The sequence below is a fragment of the Taurulus bubalis genome (assembly GCF_910589615.1).
Source record: "Taurulus bubalis genome assembly, chromosome: 4".
NCBI lineage: Eukaryota > Metazoa > Chordata > Actinopteri > Perciformes > Cottidae > Taurulus > Taurulus bubalis.
The window spans coordinates 19,431,045-19,453,972 of NC_136592.1; the positions used below are offsets into that span (position 1 = coordinate 19,431,045).

General features: G+C 38.1%; 3 protein-coding genes and 1 long non-coding RNA gene across 5 annotated transcripts; 3 read left to right on the forward strand and 1 right to left on the reverse strand.

The window, feature by feature from the left end:
- Positions 1-438: 438 nt before the first annotated feature.
- LOC306735317 (uncharacterized protein) lies at positions 439-3,566 on the reverse strand (the record flags this gene model as incomplete). The annotated part of the gene is made up of 9 exons (XM_079216779.1): positions 439-848; positions 1,122-1,172; positions 1,374-1,436; positions 1,972-2,051; positions 2,620-2,657; positions 2,754-2,818; positions 2,964-3,011; positions 3,177-3,244; positions 3,503-3,566. The coding sequence occupies 9 exons, from the start codon at positions 3,564-3,566 to the stop codon at positions 795-797; spliced, it is 531 nt and encodes a 176-aa protein (XP_079072905.1). The 3' UTR covers positions 439-794.
- A 5,275-nt stretch (positions 3,567-8,841) lies between these two features.
- On the forward strand, positions 8,842-11,516 carry il4r.2 (interleukin 4 receptor, tandem duplicate 2). The gene is made up of 5 exons (XM_079216593.1): positions 8,842-8,992; positions 9,091-9,184; positions 9,332-9,410; positions 10,000-10,073; positions 10,160-11,516. Exons 2-5 carry the CDS (start codon positions 9,093-9,095, stop codon positions 11,136-11,138), a joined length of 1,224 nt encoding a protein of 407 aa, XP_079072719.1. The 5' UTR covers positions 8,842-8,992; positions 9,091-9,092; the 3' UTR covers positions 11,139-11,516.
- A 2,512-nt stretch (positions 11,517-14,028) lies between these two features.
- Positions 14,029-16,742, forward strand: LOC306734997. The gene is made up of 4 exons (XR_013770981.1): positions 14,029-14,328; positions 14,485-14,577; positions 14,720-14,865; positions 15,301-16,742. It is a non-coding gene; the product is annotated as an uncharacterized lncRNA (long non-coding RNA).
- Position 16,743: 1 nt separating this feature from the next.
- Positions 16,744-22,562, forward strand: LOC306734996 (interferon regulatory factor 4-like). 2 transcript variants are annotated; one of them, XM_079216414.1, is made up of 8 exons: positions 16,744-16,868; positions 17,944-18,046; positions 18,195-18,294; positions 20,268-20,447; positions 20,538-20,696; positions 20,803-20,855; positions 21,076-21,166; positions 21,603-22,562. In XM_079216414.1, the coding sequence occupies exons 2-8, from the start codon at positions 17,957-17,959 to the stop codon at positions 21,701-21,703; spliced, it is 774 nt and encodes a 257-aa protein (XP_079072540.1). In that variant the 5' UTR covers positions 16,744-16,868; positions 17,944-17,956; the 3' UTR covers positions 21,704-22,562. The 2 variants fall into 2 exon arrangements, with proteins under 2 accessions (XP_079072540.1, XP_079072539.1); XM_079216413.1 differs by lacking the exon at positions 16,744-16,868 and having other exon boundaries at positions 17,766-18,046.
- Positions 22,563-22,928: the final 366 nt, after the last annotated feature.

The window sequence follows — 22,928 nt, forward strand, 5'->3', positions numbered from 1 at the left end:
TTTTGTTTTACCGTTTATTTATTTATTTTTAGATATTTTTTTCAGTCAATAAAAAACGCAACAAAACATCGTAAATGACAAAAAGAAGAAGGAAAACAAATAAAGTTAATTAACAGAGGGTCACCAATCGCTTTTAGCATTTTGTATCCATTCTTTTCAGGTCAGCTGAGAACATTACTTTCCCTTGTTCCATTTTCCGTTGTTCATGGGTCCCTGCTTTGATCCTTAGAAAGTGAAATACATATTGATATGTATTTCACTTATTGAGAGAGGGAAACAAGATAAGAACCAGGCAATCTGTTTTTTTAAAGTTTTTACTGATGACGTGTTTATATTACAATACTATGGCATTTGAGGGCGTGGGGTTCTGAATATTGCAGCCGTTCATTAAAAGAAGACAATCTCTCTTTTTCTCCTTTATTTAATTGATTTCATGCTACACACAACAAAAGGTTATATAACAGGTTACATTCAGCCATTTGGTCCAACCATAGGTTGGCTATCATAGTAATTATAGTAACGCACAGCACAAAAGTGTGACAAATATGTTGTTCCTCGTTTATACTAAAGTTACTACATTTCTCACTACATTTCCTGGCAGAAAAGAATATCAAAAATATTTTGCTTTTACAACACATAAATAGGAGTTAATTTACTGAAAATACTTCAGAGAAAAGATGATATGGAGCTATATAAATTAGATCATCACATGGTGACATGACAAATTCTGCAGTGAATGATGAGTGTAACCATAGTCCAACTGATGGTTTGTGTTTCGTAAATGTGGGTGTTTGTTACCACAGCGGGGCCCTGGTCAGCACACCCTTCCAGCTGCGAGAATCTACCACCTTAAACAGAGCAAAAGGTGTGTGCAAACAGGAAACAAAAAAATATGGCATGCAGTAAGCGACAGAAAGACTGCATAAACAATGTAGACTTGGAGAACACATGAAAATGTCTCTAGAGAGTGTTTCTGAGACTCTAAATTATGAAAAAAAAAGCAATTTGCAAGGTTTAAACGTTTATTGGATTAAGTTATGTTTTCTATGTTTGATCAGAATGACTCAAGCGGTCCAAACTCCATCCACACCTTCAACAAGGTCATGATCAGAATGACTCACCTGCATTCTCTTATGAAGGAACTTCAACTTCTGGTTGAGACATTCAATCTCCTGCGAAAAGACAGGAAAGTGTTACACGGTTGAGTCGATGTGGAGATACATTATCACTTGACATTGTCACATTTTCACAAACAAAATAAATCAAATAACATTGTCCATGACTATGCGGCCAGGGTTACACTCATATGCATGAATTTGTTCTGGTTATCGTTGTGTTCACTGTTTTGAGGGCCCAGAGAAAAGTTAAAATACCTGGCTTAGTTTTTCGTTGCGTCTGAGTTTGATCTGAGGCAGAAGTTCCTCCAGCCTCTGAATCTGTAATAAAACATGGAATCTTAATGCAAGTTCTGACAAGTAATACAGCTTTACGATTGAGACAGAATAAAAATGACATGAATAAATAGTACATTTAAAAAAAATGTATTAAAAAAATATATTTACAATAAAACAGGCAAACTTGAGCTTATGCTAGCCATAACAACTCTTGCACTATTAATCTTTCATTGTGAACACTCAGACTTCAGATGTTTATTTGTGGCACTTCATTTATACTTTTTTGCATCTATTCCAAATTGAAAATGATGAATCTTAAAAGCTTAGCCAAAAAAATATTCACGCTATTACTTTGTTAATTTATCATTTGTCTGAAGCCCTTCCCAGAGGATATGCTTTTTGTATCGTTATAGCAGGGTTTTCTGCGTTAGATAATCTCCTCATTGATAGTTTAAAAAAACTGAATAGCTATTTCAAAAGGACATGTGGTTGAACATGTTCTCCTCCATAGATGAAAGTAATTTTTATGTTGGAGCAGCACTGCTGAATGAAGCTGCATGAACATTCATAAACCTACCCTCCTGTCAATCGTCTGGAGCCTGGTCTTCATGCTCTGGTTGATCACAGTCATGGGAAGAGTTCTGGTCTTGGGACGCACTAGGAACAGAGACACCACAACTGTTACACAGTAACATAGTATTTGTCAACAATTATAACTTCTCCTGTGAGAACATATTTTGTGTTTTGATGTATTGCCATTTATTATGTGTTTATATGGGTGCCCACAGCCAGTTATCTTTGCTCAGCACCCAGACGATACAGAGACAAACAGAGGCTAATGTAATAAAATCTCTAAAAATAAAGAATGATGTCATATCTCATTTGTTTAATCTGAACAAAAATCTAAATAGAAAAAAAATCTAATTAATGGCTGAAACATACTATATATATATATATATATATATATATATATATATATATATATATATATATATATATATATATATATATATATATATATATATATATATACATATATACATACATACATACATACATATATATATATATATATATATATATATATATTATTAGCAAGATTTTACGGTGCTTGTTATGTGTTCTATGAACAGTGTTGTATAAAGTAGAAGCCCCAATGACAAGCCCCTGTCCAGATCTTTAAGAAAACACTGTCAAAAAGAAGAAAAAAAAACTCCACTCTTACCATGCTGAAAGATCTTGGCTACCTCAAGCACATAAGGGCTGTGGTGAAAAACACATGTCAGCAGTTGGCATCAATAAGTATTTAATAAGAGTATGCACTGAATAGATGTATAGAACTGTGTACAGACTCCTTACATGTGCTTGCTGTTAGCAGGGATGGAGCTGTTCAGTGGGATCAGACAGCCGCGGTGGTTCCTTAACTGCAAACAAAGCAAAAGTGATAATTTGACAATTTCAGCTACAACCAGAAGCTGATTTGTATTTATTTTTAACAATATTATTCAGGCACAAGCATTTCAGTAATAGGGCTGCATCTCTAACAATAGAGCAAAAGAGTCATTGTACCTTGAATATGACATCGGAGGAGTTCAGTCCAAAGGTAGTGGTGATAATCTGAAAAAAAGATTTAATGTTAAAATATACGACATACATTCTTTAATTATTTTCTTTGTATTAATTATCTTTAATTGTGATATATGCATATTTATAACAAACAGGTGAACAAGAACATACTATAGGTACAATAGTAAAAACAACAGGTGGAGTTCACTATCACACCTGGAAGATCATGGTGGCCTCAGCTGCTGGAGGAATGGAAACTTCTCGAAGAGCCACCACTCTGTCATCTGCAACGGATACAACATGAGATGTTACCACCTTCTAATTTGCCAACCTTTAAAAAAAAAGTTGTAACTAATGGTACAATAGAATGACACAAAACAATCTGGCCCAACCAAAACATCTCAAAACAAAAAGAAAATCATTTCAGATGTTGTGAACGAAACCAGTAAACCATAAAGTAAAGTAAAGGGAGTACACAGAAGCAGAGTACCTGCCCACTGTGACTGATAGACAAGTAGAGAAAAAGTTGACAATGTAGAGACTAGTGAACACAGCCTGGCCGTCACAGGCAGATCGGATCACACATGGAAGCCAGGCCGTGTTCATTTTGGCACAAAAGAGACAGAATCTCACTTCTTACTGTACTATGAGAAATACCTAATAAGATAAGTTTTTTGTAAAATATATTTAAAACATGTATTATATGTATGTGAGGCAAAAAATTTGATGTGCCCTATTAGCTACGAAATATGGTGACTGTTGCCATATAGTAAGAGGTGTTAGAAGCTTTGTAAAATCTCTGTAAAAGCTTTCGTAAATCTTTCTGAAAGATTACATCTGAAAAAGAGTGCATGTGTCAACATTTGATACGCTTTATTGTGATTATCTATTTAGTTTTCTTATAAAAAGATCAATTGTTCAATAATGTTTCATTGAGCTTTGGCAATAATGTAACTGTAACATTCATGGCAATACGCTCATTTTAATTTGTGTTGCATTGTTGAGAACCTTTAAACCACTCCAATGAACAATTTGACCTCTGACCTCATGGACAACAACCAATTTCTTCGTCCCTTTCTGCTCATAAATGTGTTTTACTTGTTGCGCCATACTTTGGATGTTTTATCTTCGCTGTGCCAAATAATATATGTTTGATACTTGACGTTGTTTTCACACTAATCTGCTCGAGGAGTAAAGTGTCTCTTAAATCTCCCCGTTTCAGATGTGAACATACAAATATCATTTTTGGACATCACAGCGACTGGAAGACGATCAGTGTGATGTGAAAATGCAAAACCTCCAGTACACATAAATAATGGACTTTAGAGAGTGGAGACATTTTGTGCCCAGTATTTAAAATGTTGACAAAAAGAAAATATTTGCAGCTTCATATATTTTGGATTTTTCAATGATGGAGCCGGAGTTGATATCATTTTCAGATTTTTCCCTTTTATGGAAAAACATATCAGATGATAACACGCCATCACAAAGACACCATGCACAGGGCTGACTGGAATCGTTTCGTTTACAGTAATCCCAGATTCAGATTAAATAGGTGTTTAATCCCCTGTTTGGATTAGTAAACCTGAGATGTGCTGCTGCAGCCAAACTGATAACAATCAAACACAGCTGCTCTCCTCTTTGGCATGTATGGCTGAAAGCCTCACTAGCTACTCCTGACCATTTACTGAAAGAAAACGAAACGAATGTATGAATAACGCGAGTATATTGGATTCTTATAATACGGGTAGATCAAATCAAGCATTCTGATTGGTTGAGAGTGAGTCACGAGGTGTAGTTTATTCAGCCATAAACATTACACGTTACACAAGTTACCAAACATGTTCGTGTAAACTTTGATATTGTAACGTCCGCAGTAATGACCTGCAGACGTTGGTTTCCTTAACTTGCAGGTGTATTGCTTGAGTGTTCACAGTATTGCAACGGGGCTCTTCGCTAACAGTAACATTAGCTCAAACGGAACAGCTAACAAGCTCACTTAGCATCCCCCACACTAGCATAACGAACGACAACACAACGTCACTTCCTTCCTAAAATGAGATGAGGAATGAAAAGGGTTTGACCACAAAATCGTGATAATTTCTAGTGAGAGATAATTACGTCGGTCATTTTTCCCCACGCGAGGCAAGTTCTCTAAACATCATGGAGGAGAAAAATGACGGAGAAAAGACGGACAGAAGCAGCGAGAGCACTTCTTTACATCGGTGGCTGCGTGTCATCCTCCACCCTGCTTCCAACCGACCTGGTCAGATTTACTGACCAGGCAGTCAGTTTTATAGTCCCGTACGTACGGGACTATTTTCTCTGTTGCTGAAATGCGATACACAAGGTTTGGTGGCTACAACTATTTTGTGCTGAAAGGGAGCTTACTATTACTATTTATAAAGTCGCAGGTACCCGTATTATAAAAGCAATAAGGTACTCGAGGCAGTACTGTGTCTACAATAATGTACAGTTCAAGGGTTTGCCGGCCCTCCGCTATGCGTCGGGCCTAACAACTCCCTTGAACAGTACATTATTGCACGACACAGTACTGCCTCGAGTACCTTATTGCTTAAATAACATGTCAAAAATGTGAGCGCTTAATACATCTTGAGTTAAAGAGGCTGGTTTCCATGGATACAGAAGCAGACGGACACAAACAGAGAGCAGTGGCTGAAAAATAATAAATATGATCGTAAAGTTATAAAACTTGCAGAAACCTACGAACCGTTTTTGTCAAATCGTCTCAGAGCGATCCAAGGCTTTGATGCACGCGGTGATCTGTCCATACTGACGTTAGACATTTTAATTATCCGAACAGCAGCTCATGACACACCTGCGACTTCCGGTTCCAGACTTTCAGTATAAGTCTTTATAAATCTACTCTGCTCTCCAATATGTTAATTATGAATCAAATAGTTTGGTCAGAAATGGGCTGCGAACTGCACAAATATATAAAGTGACTTTGGGTTTTTATAGACAAGTGTTTTAATGTAATTCCACATTATTGTCCACTAGATGGTGCCATTGCACCGCATGTCTCTTCGTTGTCATCTCCGCCTGTCACGCGGGGGTTTAGTAGCATTGTTATTGTAGAAACAAACAAATGTCTCATCATGTGTTGTGTTGTAAAACAGTGAGTCTAATTTACATTCATAAGACATATGAGATTGTCAGATAGTTTGACCACATTAGTGTTTTTCATGGTTCTTCAATTTAAGACAGTCTTTGGGCATCTAACGTTACAAAGCTATTAAGGAAGATAATGGGACTTTGAAACCTCTGGGAGACATTTAGTGTCCAGTATTTAAACCTTTGACGAAAACATTTTTTGCATGTTCACACATTCTTCAATTTAACACAGCCCTTGGGCATCTGTGCAATAATATATCGCTATCAAGGTATCCCTTTTCTTGTGTTTAGTCTGCATTTCAGGAGTAGATCAGTGTAGTGTAGTGTTGTATGAGGTGTAGTTTAATTATCGGAAAAAACTGAGCAATATGTGTGCACTATTCCACTGTAACAGCCTTTGCAATATAAAGACCATTATTGTGAAATCCACTTCTGCTTTTGAAAAGTGACATAGCGAACACTATTCACAAAAAGCACTGACATTTATGAAGATGAATAGTTAACCAACGCCATGTAAATGAAGCGCCATGAAATATGTTATTTCATAGCGCTTGCTGATTTAATAAGACTGTGTACATTTCTAATTATTTACTTTAAATGTGTGTTTAAGTTCAATAAAATGTTATTATTATGTGTGAGAACATTAACTACCCGCACACATACTGACTGAAGGGAAGAAAGTATTGGATTAACCCTTTAGAAGAGAGCGCTGTCTCTTTAATTAAGAGATAAATTAGGAAGACATGCAGTATGCACATATCACTCTACTTCCACCTGCTGGTCTCACGGCTGTCACAATAACGTCATGTTGTCAATGCACTTGCTACACTGACAATATGAAAAGTCCACGTATTTATAATTTACATCAACAACATGATAATCTTGTGTAAATTCATATAATGCCAAAACCAAATGCTGCTAGACTGTAAATAATTTATATATGACTGAAGAAACAGTAAAATGACATTACACACATGTTGAATTGGAGACTTTTGCTCGTCCTACGTTATTTGTCACACATATATATATATATATATATATATATATATATATATATATATATATATATATATAGAGAGAGAGAGAGAGAGAGAGAGAGAGAGAGAGAGATATACATTATTTCACAACTTATATATATATATATATTTTTATATATATATATATAAATATATATATATATATATATATATATATATATATATATATATATATAGAGAGAGAGAGAGAGAGAGAGAGAGAGAGATACATTATTTCACAACTTTAAATTCATATTGCCACAGCACCTTTAATGTATTTACTTCTTACTTCTTATTTTGCATTATTCTACATTATTATTCTTATGTATGTGAGTATAGCTAGCTTGCACTAAACTCTGCTGTCGGCAGAGGGGAGAGTGTTGCCTCCTTTCACTCTTTGAGGAAATGGGCGTGGGAAGCCCTTCCATTGAGTTAGTGGCGCAACATTTCCAGTAACAGCTTTCCATATCAGGAAGACTGTGAGACATGTCAGCACGTCCAAAACTACTTAGTAGGTGACTTGGATTGTTGTTTTCCAAGAAGTGGAATACATCGTTTCAGGATGGATTTTAAAAGGTAATCTGGAGTCTTGGAAAGTGTCTGCTACTTAAATCATCCAATCTGTCGCATTAAAGTGAAGAAAAAATCTGCTATTGTGTTTGCTTTCAGGCTCGTCCGTGATAGGATATCTCTTGTCCTGCTAATTCTCGGGAATATTGCAACAACTCTCTCTGGTATAGTGGAATATAGACATGCTTTATATAGTCTATGCAATAACTCATTATCATAATGCATCTTCTCATGTAACGTATTTTTCTCGTATTTCTTCGTATTTTTTTCTTCAGGCAAAAATCTTGTCTGTACCAACGACTATCGTGAGACATTCCTTTGCAACTTTGAAGCACAAAACTGCTCTGAATACAATATGATTCTCCGGAGCAATAAGTGGAAAGAGTGAGTGATTTTTTACATTTTTGTATTATTAGTTTTCTTTCACTGCAGAGCCAGTCAATTTACTGTTAAAATTATACATTTATTTGCTTTGTTTTGTATTTCTCTGTTTTTCTTTTAAAATATAATATTACATATCAACTGAAATATAAGTGTCTCAATAGGCTATTTACAACAGGATGTTTGCCATCTTGTATTCCACAGAGAGAGGAAAGGCACTTTGACACAGTGTGACGTCGGACAGTGTTGTTTCTCTTTTGAACAAATGGCACTGATCTTGGTGGAGACTTATACAGCCACAGTGTGGAAAGGAGGCAAAAGCATGGAGTCCAAAATCATCAGCGTCAAAGAAAGCAGTGAGTTGACTTTAGTGAAAGTCCCTACTTGTAACCTGTACTGCCAAATATAGACTGATGCAAATCAACAGTGAGTGGGTGTCAAACTATGGAGCTTATGAAACATGACCCTTACCTTTCGTATCTCTCTTCTTCTACAGTAAAGCCTAAAACCCCAACAATCGTCTCAGTGAAAGAAACCAATGGAAATTTTCAAGTCAAGTGGGATCCAAACATGGTACCCAGGCTCGCGACTAGATTGACAGCTAATGTGACTTACCATAAAAAAGGAGACACAGAAAAGGCAGGAGCAATTATGATTAATATTACACTGAGATAATTTTTCATTTGATTATGTCAGGTTGCTGGTAAGTTAAAGAGACTATGATTGCTGGACCATCTTCTTTTATAATTCTTGTTTTTCCATACCAGGTATCCATTTCTGTCAAACCAACTCAAATTGATAGACTGAATAACTATGAAATACTTGGTCAAAACTTGGAGCCAAGCACAACATATGCTGTCAGCGTGAAAAGCTACACAGACTTTAGTGACAAGTACAGTGACAGTAGCAACGAAGTAGAATTCACAAGCAGTAAGTATCATCTTCTAGTTGTATATGACCTTGTGCTTCACAAAGAACATTTTGGGCTTTTTCATTTCATGATACATGTTATACATGTTACATTACAGCTATGTCCCCTGATGCCCTGCCCTTGGCTCTCATCATCAGCCTCAGCTTTGCTGCAGTCATCATCACCGGTGTTATATATGTCTGTTTTGTAAAGTACGTAAAGAAGATAAAAGATTGTTTTTGCATTTCTCTGTTAGTGAATAATATGATAGACTTTTCCCTTAAACACTATAACTCCTGTGTTGTGTTTATGTGACATCTATGTGATTGTTGTTGATGTATTTGTCCAATTGATTTTAGGCTCAAAACAAAGTGGTGGGACATAGTTGCCAAATGTCCAAAACCCAAACTTGGTCTTATTCACCCAAGCGAGCAAAAGGTGAGACACCTAGTGATGTAAACTTGATGTTGCCTCAAAAGAAAAAGAAAAACTTGCAATTTCACAAAATCATGCTGTTTAGTTTTGGCATTTTTTAACAATAGTCATCTAATGCATTTACATTCTGCATTTAATTTCTTCTCTATATATTATAGATTCAGATTTCCTTCCCAGACATGAGAGATTCATAGGAAAAAATACAGCATGTAATATGATAAATAAATATTACATTTTATAAAACGAATCATGTTGTGAAATCCGTCGGTAGTTGCAAGTATCAGTTACTTTCTCTTTTATTGAAACGTTTCCGTACAATATAGAGTTTGTATGGCTGCACTGTAAAAAAATAATAATACAGTATACCAGTTGTTCGTGGGTTGTATTTGTGACAAATGGCATGACTGACATCTTAATGATTTACTTTAAACCTCTCCACATACTTTCAGAAATGTGTCAACCAAGTAAAAATGTTCTGTACTGTTAAGTAATCAATGTAGAATCTTTTGGAAAATAACTTTTACAAATTGACCCATTTAACCAAAATGTTTCAAACCTGTAGTTTGAATTGTTCTTATTCTCCTTGCTGCAGGTCTTGAAGCCTGGAACAACCGACTTCTCCATTGCCTGTGTTGAGCCTCTTGTTCCAGATGACAGCAAACCATGGTTGGTGTGGCTGCACTAGAATATTTCCTTCAGGATCTCTATGTGGTGTTGTTGGCTGTTTAAGTAATGCATTTCTCTCTATTCAGGTCGAAGGGCTCACTGAGAGACAGTGGAAGCCTTCAGCAAAGCAGTGGAATCAGTAGTGGCTCTTCTTGTCTCAGTTATGCTAACACAGAACCTGTTGACATTACAATCTGTGTTAAGGATGCCCTTCAAAAAGTTTTTCCCAATATCGGCCCACATTTGACCACCAAAGAATTAAACAAAGACAGTGGCTTGCTCTCCTGCCCCCACAACCCTTGTGGTGTCCGAGCTGATGACACGAGTTGTTCGTCTTCTGACTTTGAAAACAAAACGTATTCCCTCCTCATTCCCAGCTGCCCACGTCAGAGTGTGACGGACAGCTCTGAGGTCCAGACGCAGGCTGAAATGCTTTGTGACTCTGCATACCATCCTAGTGCGGGTGCCATTATGACCTGTGTTGACCCACAGGCACCAGCTTGTCCACCTGTTAATTTACCACCAGGGGGTCTATCTTTCATGACTACAGACATGTCATATCAGCAGTGCAATGCAAATCATGTTGTTCCATCTGCAGAAGACTCCAGTTCGTCCTCCGTCTTTGGCACCAACACAATTGCTTCATGTGATCCTGTATCCAGAGTTGAGACCTGTTGTGAGAGCTCTGAGGAGGCGGTTTGTGGTGCGACAAAGCAGCATGGAGGAACTGAAGGGGCAACTCTATGGGAGGAAAAACCCTGCCATGGCTGTGTGCCTGCAGGCTCATACAGCTTTCCTCCAATGGAGGACGACTACCAGCCATTTCAGAATCTGGTGGAGCAGCCGGATATTTTGTTTTCCGATGAGAGAAGTGATGAGAAAGAGGAACATTTGTACAGGTATCCAGAGGAATTATTCACCAAGATGGATCAAAGCATCCCATGTTTCATGAACAATGTCCAGGGAGTCCAGTGTCTCTCTGAGCTCCAAAGACCTTTTCTCCATTCGATCCCTGCTGACCAGTCTATACCCCCAATCTCAGACATCGGCTATCAGAGTGTGTAGGGCTGCATTTGTATTCTTTTTTTTGTGTGTAATTTATGCATTTGAGAAACATTGCTGAGAAATTTGGAAGATGAAAGTGAGGGAGAGGTGGCTGTAACGGACTGTGAATGGTCTTCCTGATCTTCAAATCATACTTTTGTCATACGATACTTTTGTCATGGATATCTGCAGATGAAGATCATGTGATACGACGAAAGTTTCATAATAGTTAAGAAATGGACTTTAAGTTGACTTTGGTTCCCCAACTGTGACATGACTGTTTAAATTGTGTCATGGATATTTGTTGTTCGCATTGCACCTTATCAACCTAAACATTTGTTTAATTCGTGAATACGTTGCAACTGTGTATGACTGCCTTTGATGTGAAAAAATACAGAAAGTTTGTACATAAAAACATTCATGTTAAATGTCTTTCATGAACAGAATGCACTTGTTTTGAGTTTTAAATGTGTGCTTGCTGTAGTGCTTGAACAAAACAGCTACAGTCAGCTCTCGTATCCGTAAATCACCTGTCATATTCAACTATATTCTGTGTAAGGTCAAATGTATTCTCTAAATGATAAAGCATAGAGCAGTGTGTCACTGTAAATCATATCTAACTATCTTGTCTGTGCTGTAGTATTAGTACGACTTTAGTAAAAATGTGAGTGTCATTTATGGTAGATTATTTTAATCTCTCCCTCACCTTAATTTTACTGGGAGTCATACAAAATGGCACAGGTACCCAGTCTGGCCATCTATACTGAGCCTTTCAAGCAAAACTATATCTACACTGAGTAAACGTCTGATACAAAGCAGCTTTCATAATGAGCTGGTGCAATTCAGAGCTGTGAGGTTACTTCCTCATTCCTCTTCTCTGGAACTGCTGAGCCACTTCCAAAGAAACACACGTCACCTCAGGCTATATTCGGTCACAACAAAGACGTGAAACTCAAAGACATCCTACTATTTTATATTGTATAAAGGGAGGACTATTTTTCAGATTTTTTTTTTTCACCCCCAGGACTATTTTTCGGACTATTTTTTTCATTCTTTTTTTTCCTCTTCTTTTCTTTCTTCTTACCGGTCACTCTCCTGCACACTTCATATGTAAACACTCATGCCACTTAACATACTCCTTAACTTAAACATTCCTGGCAAATATATGGTTTCTGATTCTGATTCTGATACATATAATGGTTTATAAACCATTAATAACCCTACCCTACTGTCAATAGTCTGTAGCCTCTTGTTGATCACAGTCATGGGAATAGTTCTGGTCTTGGGACGCACTGGGAACAGAGACATCACAACTGTTACAGAGATCACAAACTTGCGTTTTGTAAATGTTGGAACGACACCAGTAAATCATCAAGTAAAGTAAAGAGAGTACACAGAAGTACCACTGTGACTGATAGAAAACTAAAGAAAAAGTTGACAATGTAGAGACTAGTAAACACAGCCTGGCCGTCACAGACAGATCAGATCACACATAGAAGCCAGGCCGTGTTCATTTTGGCACAAAAGAGACAGAATCTCACTTCTTACTGTACTGTGAGAAATACCTAATAAGATAAGTTGCATTTGAAAAAGAAATCATATATATATATATATATATCCATGTCCCCGGTCCTCAGAAAAATCAATGTGCAACATTATCTGCAAAATATGGTCAATAATACATTGCTATCAAGGTAAACAGGCTACGTGTTTGGTGGAGCGATTGGGTCTGTTTTACAAATCTGATAGTATCATTGAGCATAAATTTAGCTACACACTTGTATAATAAAGACATTGTTTTACAAAAAGCAACAGACTAAACTGCAAAATGTGTACAACAAATGTTTTCACAGTGAGAATAACTCCAGAAATAAAAGCAACATGAAGCAATGTATCTGTCACATACCACTCTCCTTCCACCTGCTGGTCTCACAGCTGTCACAATAACTTCATGCTGTCAATGCACTTGCTACACTGACAATATGAAGAATGAATAGAAAAACAGATAGATAGATAGATAGATAGATAGATAGATAGATATACATTATTTCACAACTTTAAATTCATATTGCCACAGCACCTTTAATGTATTTACTTGTTCTTATTTTGCATTATTCTACATTATTATTCTTATGTAGGTGAGTATAGCTAGCTTGCACTAAACTCTGCTGTCGGCAGAGGGGAGAGTGTTGCCTCCTTTCACTCTTTGAGGAAATGGGCGTGGGAAGCCCTTCCATTGAGTTAGTGGCGCAACATTTCCAGTAACAGCTTTCCATATCAGGAAGACTGTGAGACATGTCAGCACGTCCAAAACTACTTCGTCGGTGACTTGGATTGTTGTTTTCCAAGAAGTGGAATACATCGTTTCAGGATGGATTTTAAAAGGTAATCTGGAGTCTTGGAAAGTGTCTGTTACTTAAATCATCCAATCTGTCGCATTAAAGTGAAGAAAAAATCTGCTATTGTGTTTGCTTTCAGGCTCGTCCGTGATAGGATATCTCTTGTCCTGCTAATTCTCGGGAATATTGCAACAACTCTCTCTGGTATAGTGGAAATATAGACATGTTTTATATAGTCTATGCACTAACTCATTATCATAATTAATCTTCTCATGTAATGTATTTTTCTCACTGTACCAACGACTGTTTTGAGACATTCATTTCATTTATTCAATTTGCCACTTTGAAGCACAACACTGCACTGAATACAATTTGACTCTGCAATAAAGATGATTTATTTTGTATTAGTTGTGTTTCACTGCAGAACCAGTGAATTTACTCTGATACAATATTACATTTATTAGCTTGCTTTTGGATTTATTTGTCGAATCAGACGTTGTTTTTCTTATGTAATATTAAATGCCAGCCCATTATCCGAACCGCTTATCCTCTTCAGGGTCGCGGGGCGCTGGATCCGATCCCAGTTGACATTGGATGAAGGCAGGATTCGCCCTGGGCAGGTCGGCAATTTATCACAGGACACATTTAGAGACAGACAAGCATTCACTCTCACATTCACACCTACGGGCAATTTAGAGTCCAACTAACTGAGCTGCATGTCTTTGGGCTGTGGGAGGAAGCCGGAGAACCCGCTGACACAGGGAGAACATGCAAACTCCACTCAGACCGGGAACCGACCTATCTTGCTGTGAGGTGACAGTGCTAGCCACTACACCACCATGCAGTCAGTAATATTACATATCAACTGAAATGTAAGTGTCTCAATAGGCTATTTAAAACAGGATGTTTGCCATCTTGTATTCCACAGGGAGAGGAAAGGCACGTTCACACAGTGTGACCGTGACGTCAGACAGTGTTGTTGTTCTATTGAAATGAATGAATGAATATATACTTTATTAATCCCCAAGGGATGGCACTGATCTTGGTGGAGACTTATACAGCCACAGTGTGGAAAGGAGGCAAAAGCATGGAGTCCAAAATCATCAGCGTCAAAGAAAGCAGTGAGTTGACTTTAGTGAAAGTCCCTACTTGTAACCTGTACTGCCAGATATAGACTGATGCAGATCAACAGTGAGTGGGTATCAAACTGGATGGAGCTTATGAAACATGACCCTTACCTTTCGTATCTCTTTTCTTCTACAGTAAAGCCTAAAACCTAAACAATTGTCTCAGTGAAAGAAACCAATGGAAATTGTCAAGTCATGTGGGATCCAAACACGGTACCCAGCTGGCTCGCGACTAGATTGACAGCTAATGTGACTTACCATAAAAAAGGAGACACAGAAAAGGTAGGAGCAATTATGAATAATATAACACTGAGATAATTTTCCATTTGATTATGTCAGGTTGCTGGTAAATTAAAAAGACTCTGATTGCTGGACCATCTTCTTTTTTAATTCTTGTTTCTCCATACCAGGTATCCGTCTCTGTCAAACCAACTCAAATTGATAGACTGAATAACTATGAAATACTTGGTCAAAACTTGGAGCCAAGCACAACATATGCTGTCAGCGTGAAAAGCTACACAGACTTTAGTGACAAGTACAGTGACAGTAGCAAAGAATGGGAATTCACAAGCAGGAAGTATCATCTTCTAGTTGTATTTGACCTTATGCCTCACAATGACAGCAAATCATGGTTGGTGTGGCTGCACTAGAATATTTCCTTCAGGATCTCTATGTGGTGTTGTTGGTAGTTTAAGTAATGCATTTCTCTCTATTCAGGTCGAAGGGCTCGCTGAGAGACAGTGGAAGCCTTCAGCAAAGCAGTGGAATCAGTAGTGGCTCTTCTTGTCTCAGTCCAGAACCTGCTGAAATTACAATCTGTGTTAAGGATGCTCTTCATAACCTTTTTCCCAATATCGGCTGAATATCACATTTGACCACCAAAGATTTAAACAAAGACAGTGGTTTGCTCTCCTCCTCCCACAAACCTTGTGGTGTCCGAGCTGATGACACGAGTTGTTGGTCATCCAACTTTGAAAATAAAACTTATTCGAGCTGTTTATAAAATAACTTTATTTCGAATAATATAATTGATTACATCAACATACACCTCATCCAGGCTGTTGTTTTTAAGTTCCATCTTTAAAGCCTCAATTCTCTCAGGTGTTACCAATTTACAGGAAGGCTCACTTACACCAACTAAACAGTTAACCTTTAAATGTGTCGGATCACAAAAATAGGAAAAACATCACTGATATCAGTTAATAACAAATCATGTGTTACTTGGTCATGAACATTTATGTTCAATGTATCAATAAGTGCGGCACTTTCCTAAATGTTTATCCATAAGAGGCCAGCGACCACAGCTAAACATTACATTACAAAAGTCCGTTGTTAATTTGTGTTCTTTCCATTTTAACGTATCAAAGTCACCACAGACAAAAAGTGGTTTTGAAAAATATCAACTAAAATTTTCATAAATTGGTTAATGCAGGGAACAGGCGTCCTATAAATTGAACTCAAGAATATTCTCTTAAATTTAGTAGAAGGGATTTCAAATGTCAAACTCTCCATAATATCATCAATAACTGTGTTATCAATTACTTTACATTGAAAGTCGTTCTGTCCATAAAATCCTACACCACCACCCTTCTTATTGATCCGGTTTCCTCTGAACATATCGTCTCCTTCTAGCACAAAGTCAACACCCTTTTCCTTTGCTAACCAAGTCTCACTTATAGCAACAACTTGAAATGTATGTTTTAATGATTTTAATTAGTCTTTGATGTGATCAAAATTTGAATAGAGACTTCTACGATTAAAATGTATTGTAGAAATGATTTAACCTATACTCGGTAATATAATATTCAGAATTTGATTTATAATCATGATACAAATTTGAATCAGGATCAATGTTATTTTCATCAGTACACTGCAGTTTCTCCAATTGATAAATAATCTCCAGCTGTCATTTTGTGATTTTTTAAAAATGATTTAGTAATAAGATTTGCAGAAATGTTCGCTTCAAGCTACTATGACATGGGCGTGCTCCGCAACATGACATGACCAAAATAATATTAAAATGAAATAAAAGAGACTTAGGATGTTGTAACTTATTGGTCTTATACTGGTTTCTGTGTTGGATGCAGTGTTGTTCCTTTCCTTTATACATTTTACAATATGACATTTTCATTGTCACTTATATTGATCCAGGTCCCAGATTCTGGACCACAACCACCTTGGCTTGCTCCGGTGGTCCATTTAACTTTATGAACACTTTTCCATTCCTTGTCGTGCTTTCTGAGGATACGACCATTTCAGGCTAGTTCATCATTTTTTTTTACCAGGTACTCATTTACATACACTCCAGTACCCTTCACCTTTTTGGACTGCCATAACACTTCCATCTTAAGCTTTTGATTTGCAACCGAAGCAACAATCGTAGGTTGTATTTGTGATTATTTTGCAGTGTGTGACCAGCTGATATTTGCAGTGTCTTGAGATGAATGGTCTTACTTCTTAGAAGTTGCACCACTTGTTGCTCCAGAGTGTGCAGCTCTTCAGGTGGTGCAGCCTCACCTTGCCGATCCCTGATACAGCTTTTTATAAGCTGGTGTTCAGGGTTGGGAAAGTACTTCCTCATAGCTCTTCTCTGGAACTGCTGAGCCGCTTTCAAAGGAAACACATGTCATTTTAGGAAATACTGGTCCCAACAAAGACGTGAAACTTAAAGACATCCTACTATTTCATATTGTACAATGTATTCACTATATGAACTGCTATAATATGTACTATAATATAGAGTACATAGTCATTGTCAATGCTCATTTGATAATGTGCACTATATGACATTGTATCAAACTGCAACAGCGTTAACAAGAGACATACAATATTAAAATAAACAAAATAATAATTCTTATAAACTTCAAAAGTAAAAGTACTGTTGCAACATGCTGCTCATGTGTCACATACTCGATGAACTCTGCTTCCACCTGGTAGTTTTACTTGAATACACACTGTCTCACTGCCGCCACATTATTAGCCACATGAAAAACCATATGATCGGCAAACTTTTAGCACCCACTAGTTGGCTTTAAACGAGTGTTATCAGTGGCTAATCCACAATTTATGGTCATCAATCATGATTTATACTCCACCTCTCTCTGCCACGAAGAGAACAACATACAGTACAGCACTTCCTGTAATTAGAGGAGCCACTTAAGCAGCGAAGAAAGTTATTGGAGGGTTACAGGGGTTGTCCTACCTGTGAGGTCTGTGGTTGGAAGAATGCAGCGGAGGAGTAAGAGTGGAAGGGGAGGAAGAGTCACTTCGGTTTAAATCTGAGCTCCTGAGAATTTTTCTGTCATTGCTGAAAATCCTGTGTAGCCGGTGACACCTCTCCACCTTTCTGCACACCTGAAGCTTGGTCTGCAGGATGCAACAACCGGGCCGGCTGAGGCTGAGGCCGTGGCTGGAGGAGCAGATTCAGTCTGGGAGGTATCCAGGAGTCAGCTGGCTAGACCAGGTAGACCTCTCCATCTCACCCTCATCCCACACAAACACATGCATACCTGGATTTTTTTTTTTTTTGCTGTAGATCGAATCACTTCAGGCAGCAGGCATCATGAAATACTCTCGGCAACAATGTATCACAGTATCTTATTTTATTCCAGTCAGCACGAATCTTCCAAATCCCGTGGATACACGCCGCTCGTCATGGATGGAGTATTGACCGAGATGCTACACTGTTCAGGAGTTGGGCCATGCACACTGGTAGGAGCCCCACATTAATACACACGGGATTTGTTCCAGCTGGATGGTTCCCGAGTCCATTCAAAATATTACTTATTATCTTGTGTATATTCATATTCTATCAATCAAAGCACTTTGCCTGAGACCTATTGTGATGTTCTTACATTTACACTTGCATGCTGCTTATATTATGCTTACTGTATTGTACTAAGTTCATATTTGAGATCTCTAGTAACATAATGGACTACTTGGGTCAGAGCCACAGCACTTACAGCCCGACAATGTGGTAGAAATCAATGTTATGATATTGATGATACTATCGTAGTATTATAAAAATATGCGTGTCAAATGTATTAATGAATGTGTAAAACAGAAATTGCAGGACATTCTTTTTAAACGTTTGCCGCACTTAGTATTTAGTTGATTATTTCAACCATCCGGAAGACATTGGCCGGCAGACCTGTTTCCTGCTTAAGTCTTTCCAGAAGAGCAGCCAATTGTTCAGACCACTTCTTTCTAAATTTACCAGATTTATATCATCACCCCAGTTTCCAACTAAGTGATGATACTTGCGCAGGAATGTTAGCGCCAGTGCACGTCAAAATAAATATATAAACTGAATTCATAGGAACAAACATGTATAAAGACAATTGATCGGTTTCTGTGTTTATTAGCATCTAAAACCTTTCCAACTTAGTTCTCCCTATTGATGCATCAGAAGTTCACAAGAGGTAAAACTCACAATCAAGTAAAACATATTTATAGTAACCCTTTCAGTTTATTTATTTGGAATTTTCTCATAGAAATCAGGATATGAATAACTTCATGTCCAGAATGATAGATAGATGTATACTTTATTCATCCCCAAGGGGAAAATAGTTTGTCACAGTAGCAAGCAAAGGCACATAGAAGACACAAAAAAAGAATCCATGCACACACGCACGCACGCACGCACGCACGCACGCACGCACGCACGCACGCACACACACACTCACTATTGGGGAAAGTCCCACTTTGTGATTGTAGCTGCATCACATCATGGGAAAGCTCCAGTTGAGTTGCTGCGGATGTGCAGGGGATCGTGTTGCTGTCTGAGTAAAACAGAACTGCTCTTCAGAAGTCTAGAGAAAGCATATTCAGCAGTTGAATAAAAGAAAATACTCAAGAGATTATAATACATACATTTAAAAAAATCATTAAAAAGTAAAAATAAAAAATACACAGATAATATGACTGACCAATCAAATCATCCAAAAAAAGATGGAAAGCTCCTCAAGTCATTAGTGACAGTGGGAGGTTGCAACCTGTGTGTTTTCTTCTTAGTTAGTCCTTGTCGTAAATGATCCATTGTGGATCTTTGGAAGCTCCAGTGATTGTATTACTCAGACTGGTAATTATATTCAGAGGACTGGCAAAGATCCGAATCACCCCGTGGTGCTAAATATGAGAAGTAATTACATTGGATAAAGTCACACACTTGATGATAGAAACACAGTTCAAGTTATTACAGTTGAATTCATTATTTTAGTATTTTAGAAAGAGAGTTTCTGCCTTGATGGAGGTGGCGAGTGCAAGCGTATCATATAACAGGGTCAAAATGGCCACATGCATAGGTAATAAACTATAGGTTTAAATACACAGGAACTCTCCTGTAAGTTTCTGCTGACCTCCAGTGGTTCAACTTCTCACCTTGCTGCAGCGATGCACAGGTTCACTCCAAGACACCATGACTCCACTGCTGGATGTGGTTACAGGTGCTACGAAGTACTCCTCTGACTGCACCATATCACAGCCACCAAGGATGATGGGTGCGGTCAGAGGTAAAACACACTTTTCCAGGTAGGCTGACAGGGGCCACTTGGTTCCTGCTTGATTAACTAATCTTCAGGGCCCCGACATGAAGTACATTTATGTATCAAAATCCTTTTTTCATTTGCGTGTACAAATGTCATATTTGTTTGTGTTAGACCAATGTTTGTTCTTGTTTACTTCAGGACGATATCGTCCGGGCAAAGACAAGCCAGATCCCAAGACGTGGAAGGCAAATTTCCGCTGTGCCCTGAATTCCCTGCCTGACATCTGTGAGCTGCAAGAGCACAGCAAGAAGAGAGGCAGCAATGCCTACAGAGTCTACAGGATGCTGCCTAGCACACAAACACACAGACACAGGAGAGGCAAGACATTTCTATATGCATTAAGGTGAAAATATTCTCAGACAGACCTCACGTGACAGTACTGTCATGTCCTGTCCTCCTCTTTCTCAGGGTTACGATTGTTCAGCAGGCCTCGGGAAAGACAGGCGAGTTTAGATGATGATACACAGGCCACGCAGGCTTGGCAACCCACAACAAGACCCATTTCAGACACACCACAGAAGGTGGAGCCCCATGCAGAAGACACATTTGGCAACATGCAAACGCACGGTGAGACGCAACGCTTGTTGTCAAAGTGTATTGTTGTTCTGACTGTGATGATAAAAGACGCTGCCTCTGTAGCCTGATATTGATGATAGTTATTGTTGTTGTTCAGGGACGTGGGAGTCCAAACCAGAGGACCAGGAGCAAAATGAGGCTGTGTTTAAGGTATCAGACCTTTCATGTACTGACTGACTGAACATTAGCTGACACTATTGCAGAGACTCTCACTGGCAGAATGACTGAAATCTAAAGACAAGGAGTAGAGTTCTCAGATGAAACTGCTTCCTATTTGAATTAACAACTTAGAGATCAGTTGAATATTCCTGGGATGCAGTTTGGGTTCTGTAGGTGGTGCTCTAAGTATCTGTGCTCTTGTCTCCCGTAGTTGATGGACCACTTAAGCAACACTGACGTCTGGAACCAGACTGGGGAGCAGAGAGGATGGAGAACAAATACACTGTGGGACCACTGGCACTGTACGACACCATGACACCATGTATCACTTCTAAATAGTTTCTTCTATAGTTTTGTGATTTCTTCAAAAAAATTGGGGTAATTAAATAGTAGCAGGTTAATATTGTGTTCACGAATGAATGCAGTCCTGCAACAAAGATATAGTGCCGATTGAAGACCAAATGTGGATTTTAGGGGGAGTATTGCTGTGAAATAAAAGCAGACTTAAACCAAAAAGATCTACCCATTGAAACCTACATAAGTAAGTTCGATGCTTTGGCCAAGTCTCTGTGTTTGTAGGTGTGTGTGTGTGTGTGTGTGTGTGTGTGATAATTAATGCTGCAGTTGAAAAAGAATATAAATTAAAATCCTATAATGCTTAAAACAGCTTAGAGTTCACATCTGTTCCAGTCTTTGCATGTGTTTCTTCAGCTTTCCATGTTGTTTTCTGCTCCTCAGGTGCTGGTGAAGATAACCTGTACTCTCTGCACGCAGAGACCTGCAGTGATCTGTTTGGTCCAAACTACATCAAGGAGCTCTCTGATTGGTCTACGCACTAGCAAACACTGATGACTCCTCCTGCATCTCTTTCTGTTACTGTCACCACAAGGGTCAATTAAAAGCTGTTTTTCCTTCAGGCTTTCTTGCTAACCGTCAGCTGATTTCTCCCTGCCTGCCGTCTGTCTGCTGAGCTGACCACTAAAGAAGGGAAACAAGAGAGGCCGGGCGGACGGAGAATATTGCTCCGTCAGTCAGTCGGTCGAACGCTCTCTCTGCTGAGCGTGCTGACATGAAGATCCTGTTCCAAGCCAAGCTTTCTCTCTGTCATCATCACTCGGGTTCTCTATGGTCCAGTGCCTAAAACTCACTGACATGACACCAAGCTCGCTCCACATATCAGAGTAAACATATCTCATTTCACCGGAGTGCAGGATCAGTCTTTGCTCTTCTCTTTGTTTGTTTTACTGGATATTTAACATCCAGTAAAAGAAGTGCAGTTTATAGTTTTACCAATTTTTAAGTCTTCTAAAATATATACTCAATTTTGTATAATTTCATGCAGCACATGCTGCAGTTTGTTTTGTGTGTTATTGTACAACCTGCTTTGTGTTTGTTTTGTATTGTTAAAATAATCGTGCATTACAAAGTGTAAAAGTAACCAAAGCACATTGCCTTGTCGTGAGTCTTTATACGAGAGTGTATACGTATACTGTATATGAACTGAAGGCTTCAGAAGATGGCCGTGTGTATTACTTCAATAAACTGTATAGCCAGCAGTGGAATCAACGATATGAGGCAGTCACTCACCGTCATTATTACAACTGATATGATTAATACAAATAAGCCAAACTGTAATGTGCCTCTATTGTTTATTGACTTTTAAACACTTGCTTCATTTTAAGAAGGATTTTTTTTCAACAGCAGACAACATTAAACATGTTTTATTAAATACAATTTGTTGTGAGCGCTTCACTTTAAATACGTTTTAAGACTAGCACTAAAACTCACCCTGCCCCTATTCAGCAAAGGGGTGATTAAGTAGGATTTTTAATGCAGGACTTTCACTTGTAGTATTTCCACATTGTTGTATTTGCAATTTTAGTTAAGTAAATTATCTGTGCACTTCTTAATATTGACAAGAATCCTTTTTGTATTTTTGTTATTAATTGCTTGTGCTTTCCTCCAGAATGAGCACAACCATCCTCTCACCCAATAGATTTGGGAGTGTTGGATCAAAGTGAAAACATGGAACACACAGTTGGTCAAACTTTAACATTTAACATT

Coding starts and splice junctions, on each gene's coding strand:
- il4r.2 (XM_079216593.1), top strand. CDS start 9,093: ATGTCCCCTGATGCCCTGCCCTTGGCTCTCATCATCAGCCTCAGCTTT. Junction 9,185..9,331: donor ATATATGTCTGTTTTGTAAA/GTACGTAAAGAA, acceptor AATTGATTTTAG/GCTCAAAACAAAGTGGTGGG. Junction 10,074..10,159: donor CCAGATGACAGCAAACCATG/GTTGGTGTGGCT, acceptor CTCTCTATTCAG/GTCGAAGGGCTCACTGAGAG.
- LOC306734996 (XM_079216414.1), top strand. CDS start 17,957: ATGCAACAACCGGGCCGGCTGAGGCTGAGGCCGTGGCTGGAGGAGCAG. Junction 20,856..21,075: donor AAAATGAGGCTGTGTTTAAG/GTATCAGACCTT, acceptor TGTCTCCCGTAG/TTGATGGACCACTTAAGCAA. Junction 21,167..21,602: donor ACTGTGGGACCACTGGCACT/GTACGACACCAT, acceptor TCTGCTCCTCAG/GTGCTGGTGAAGATAACCTG.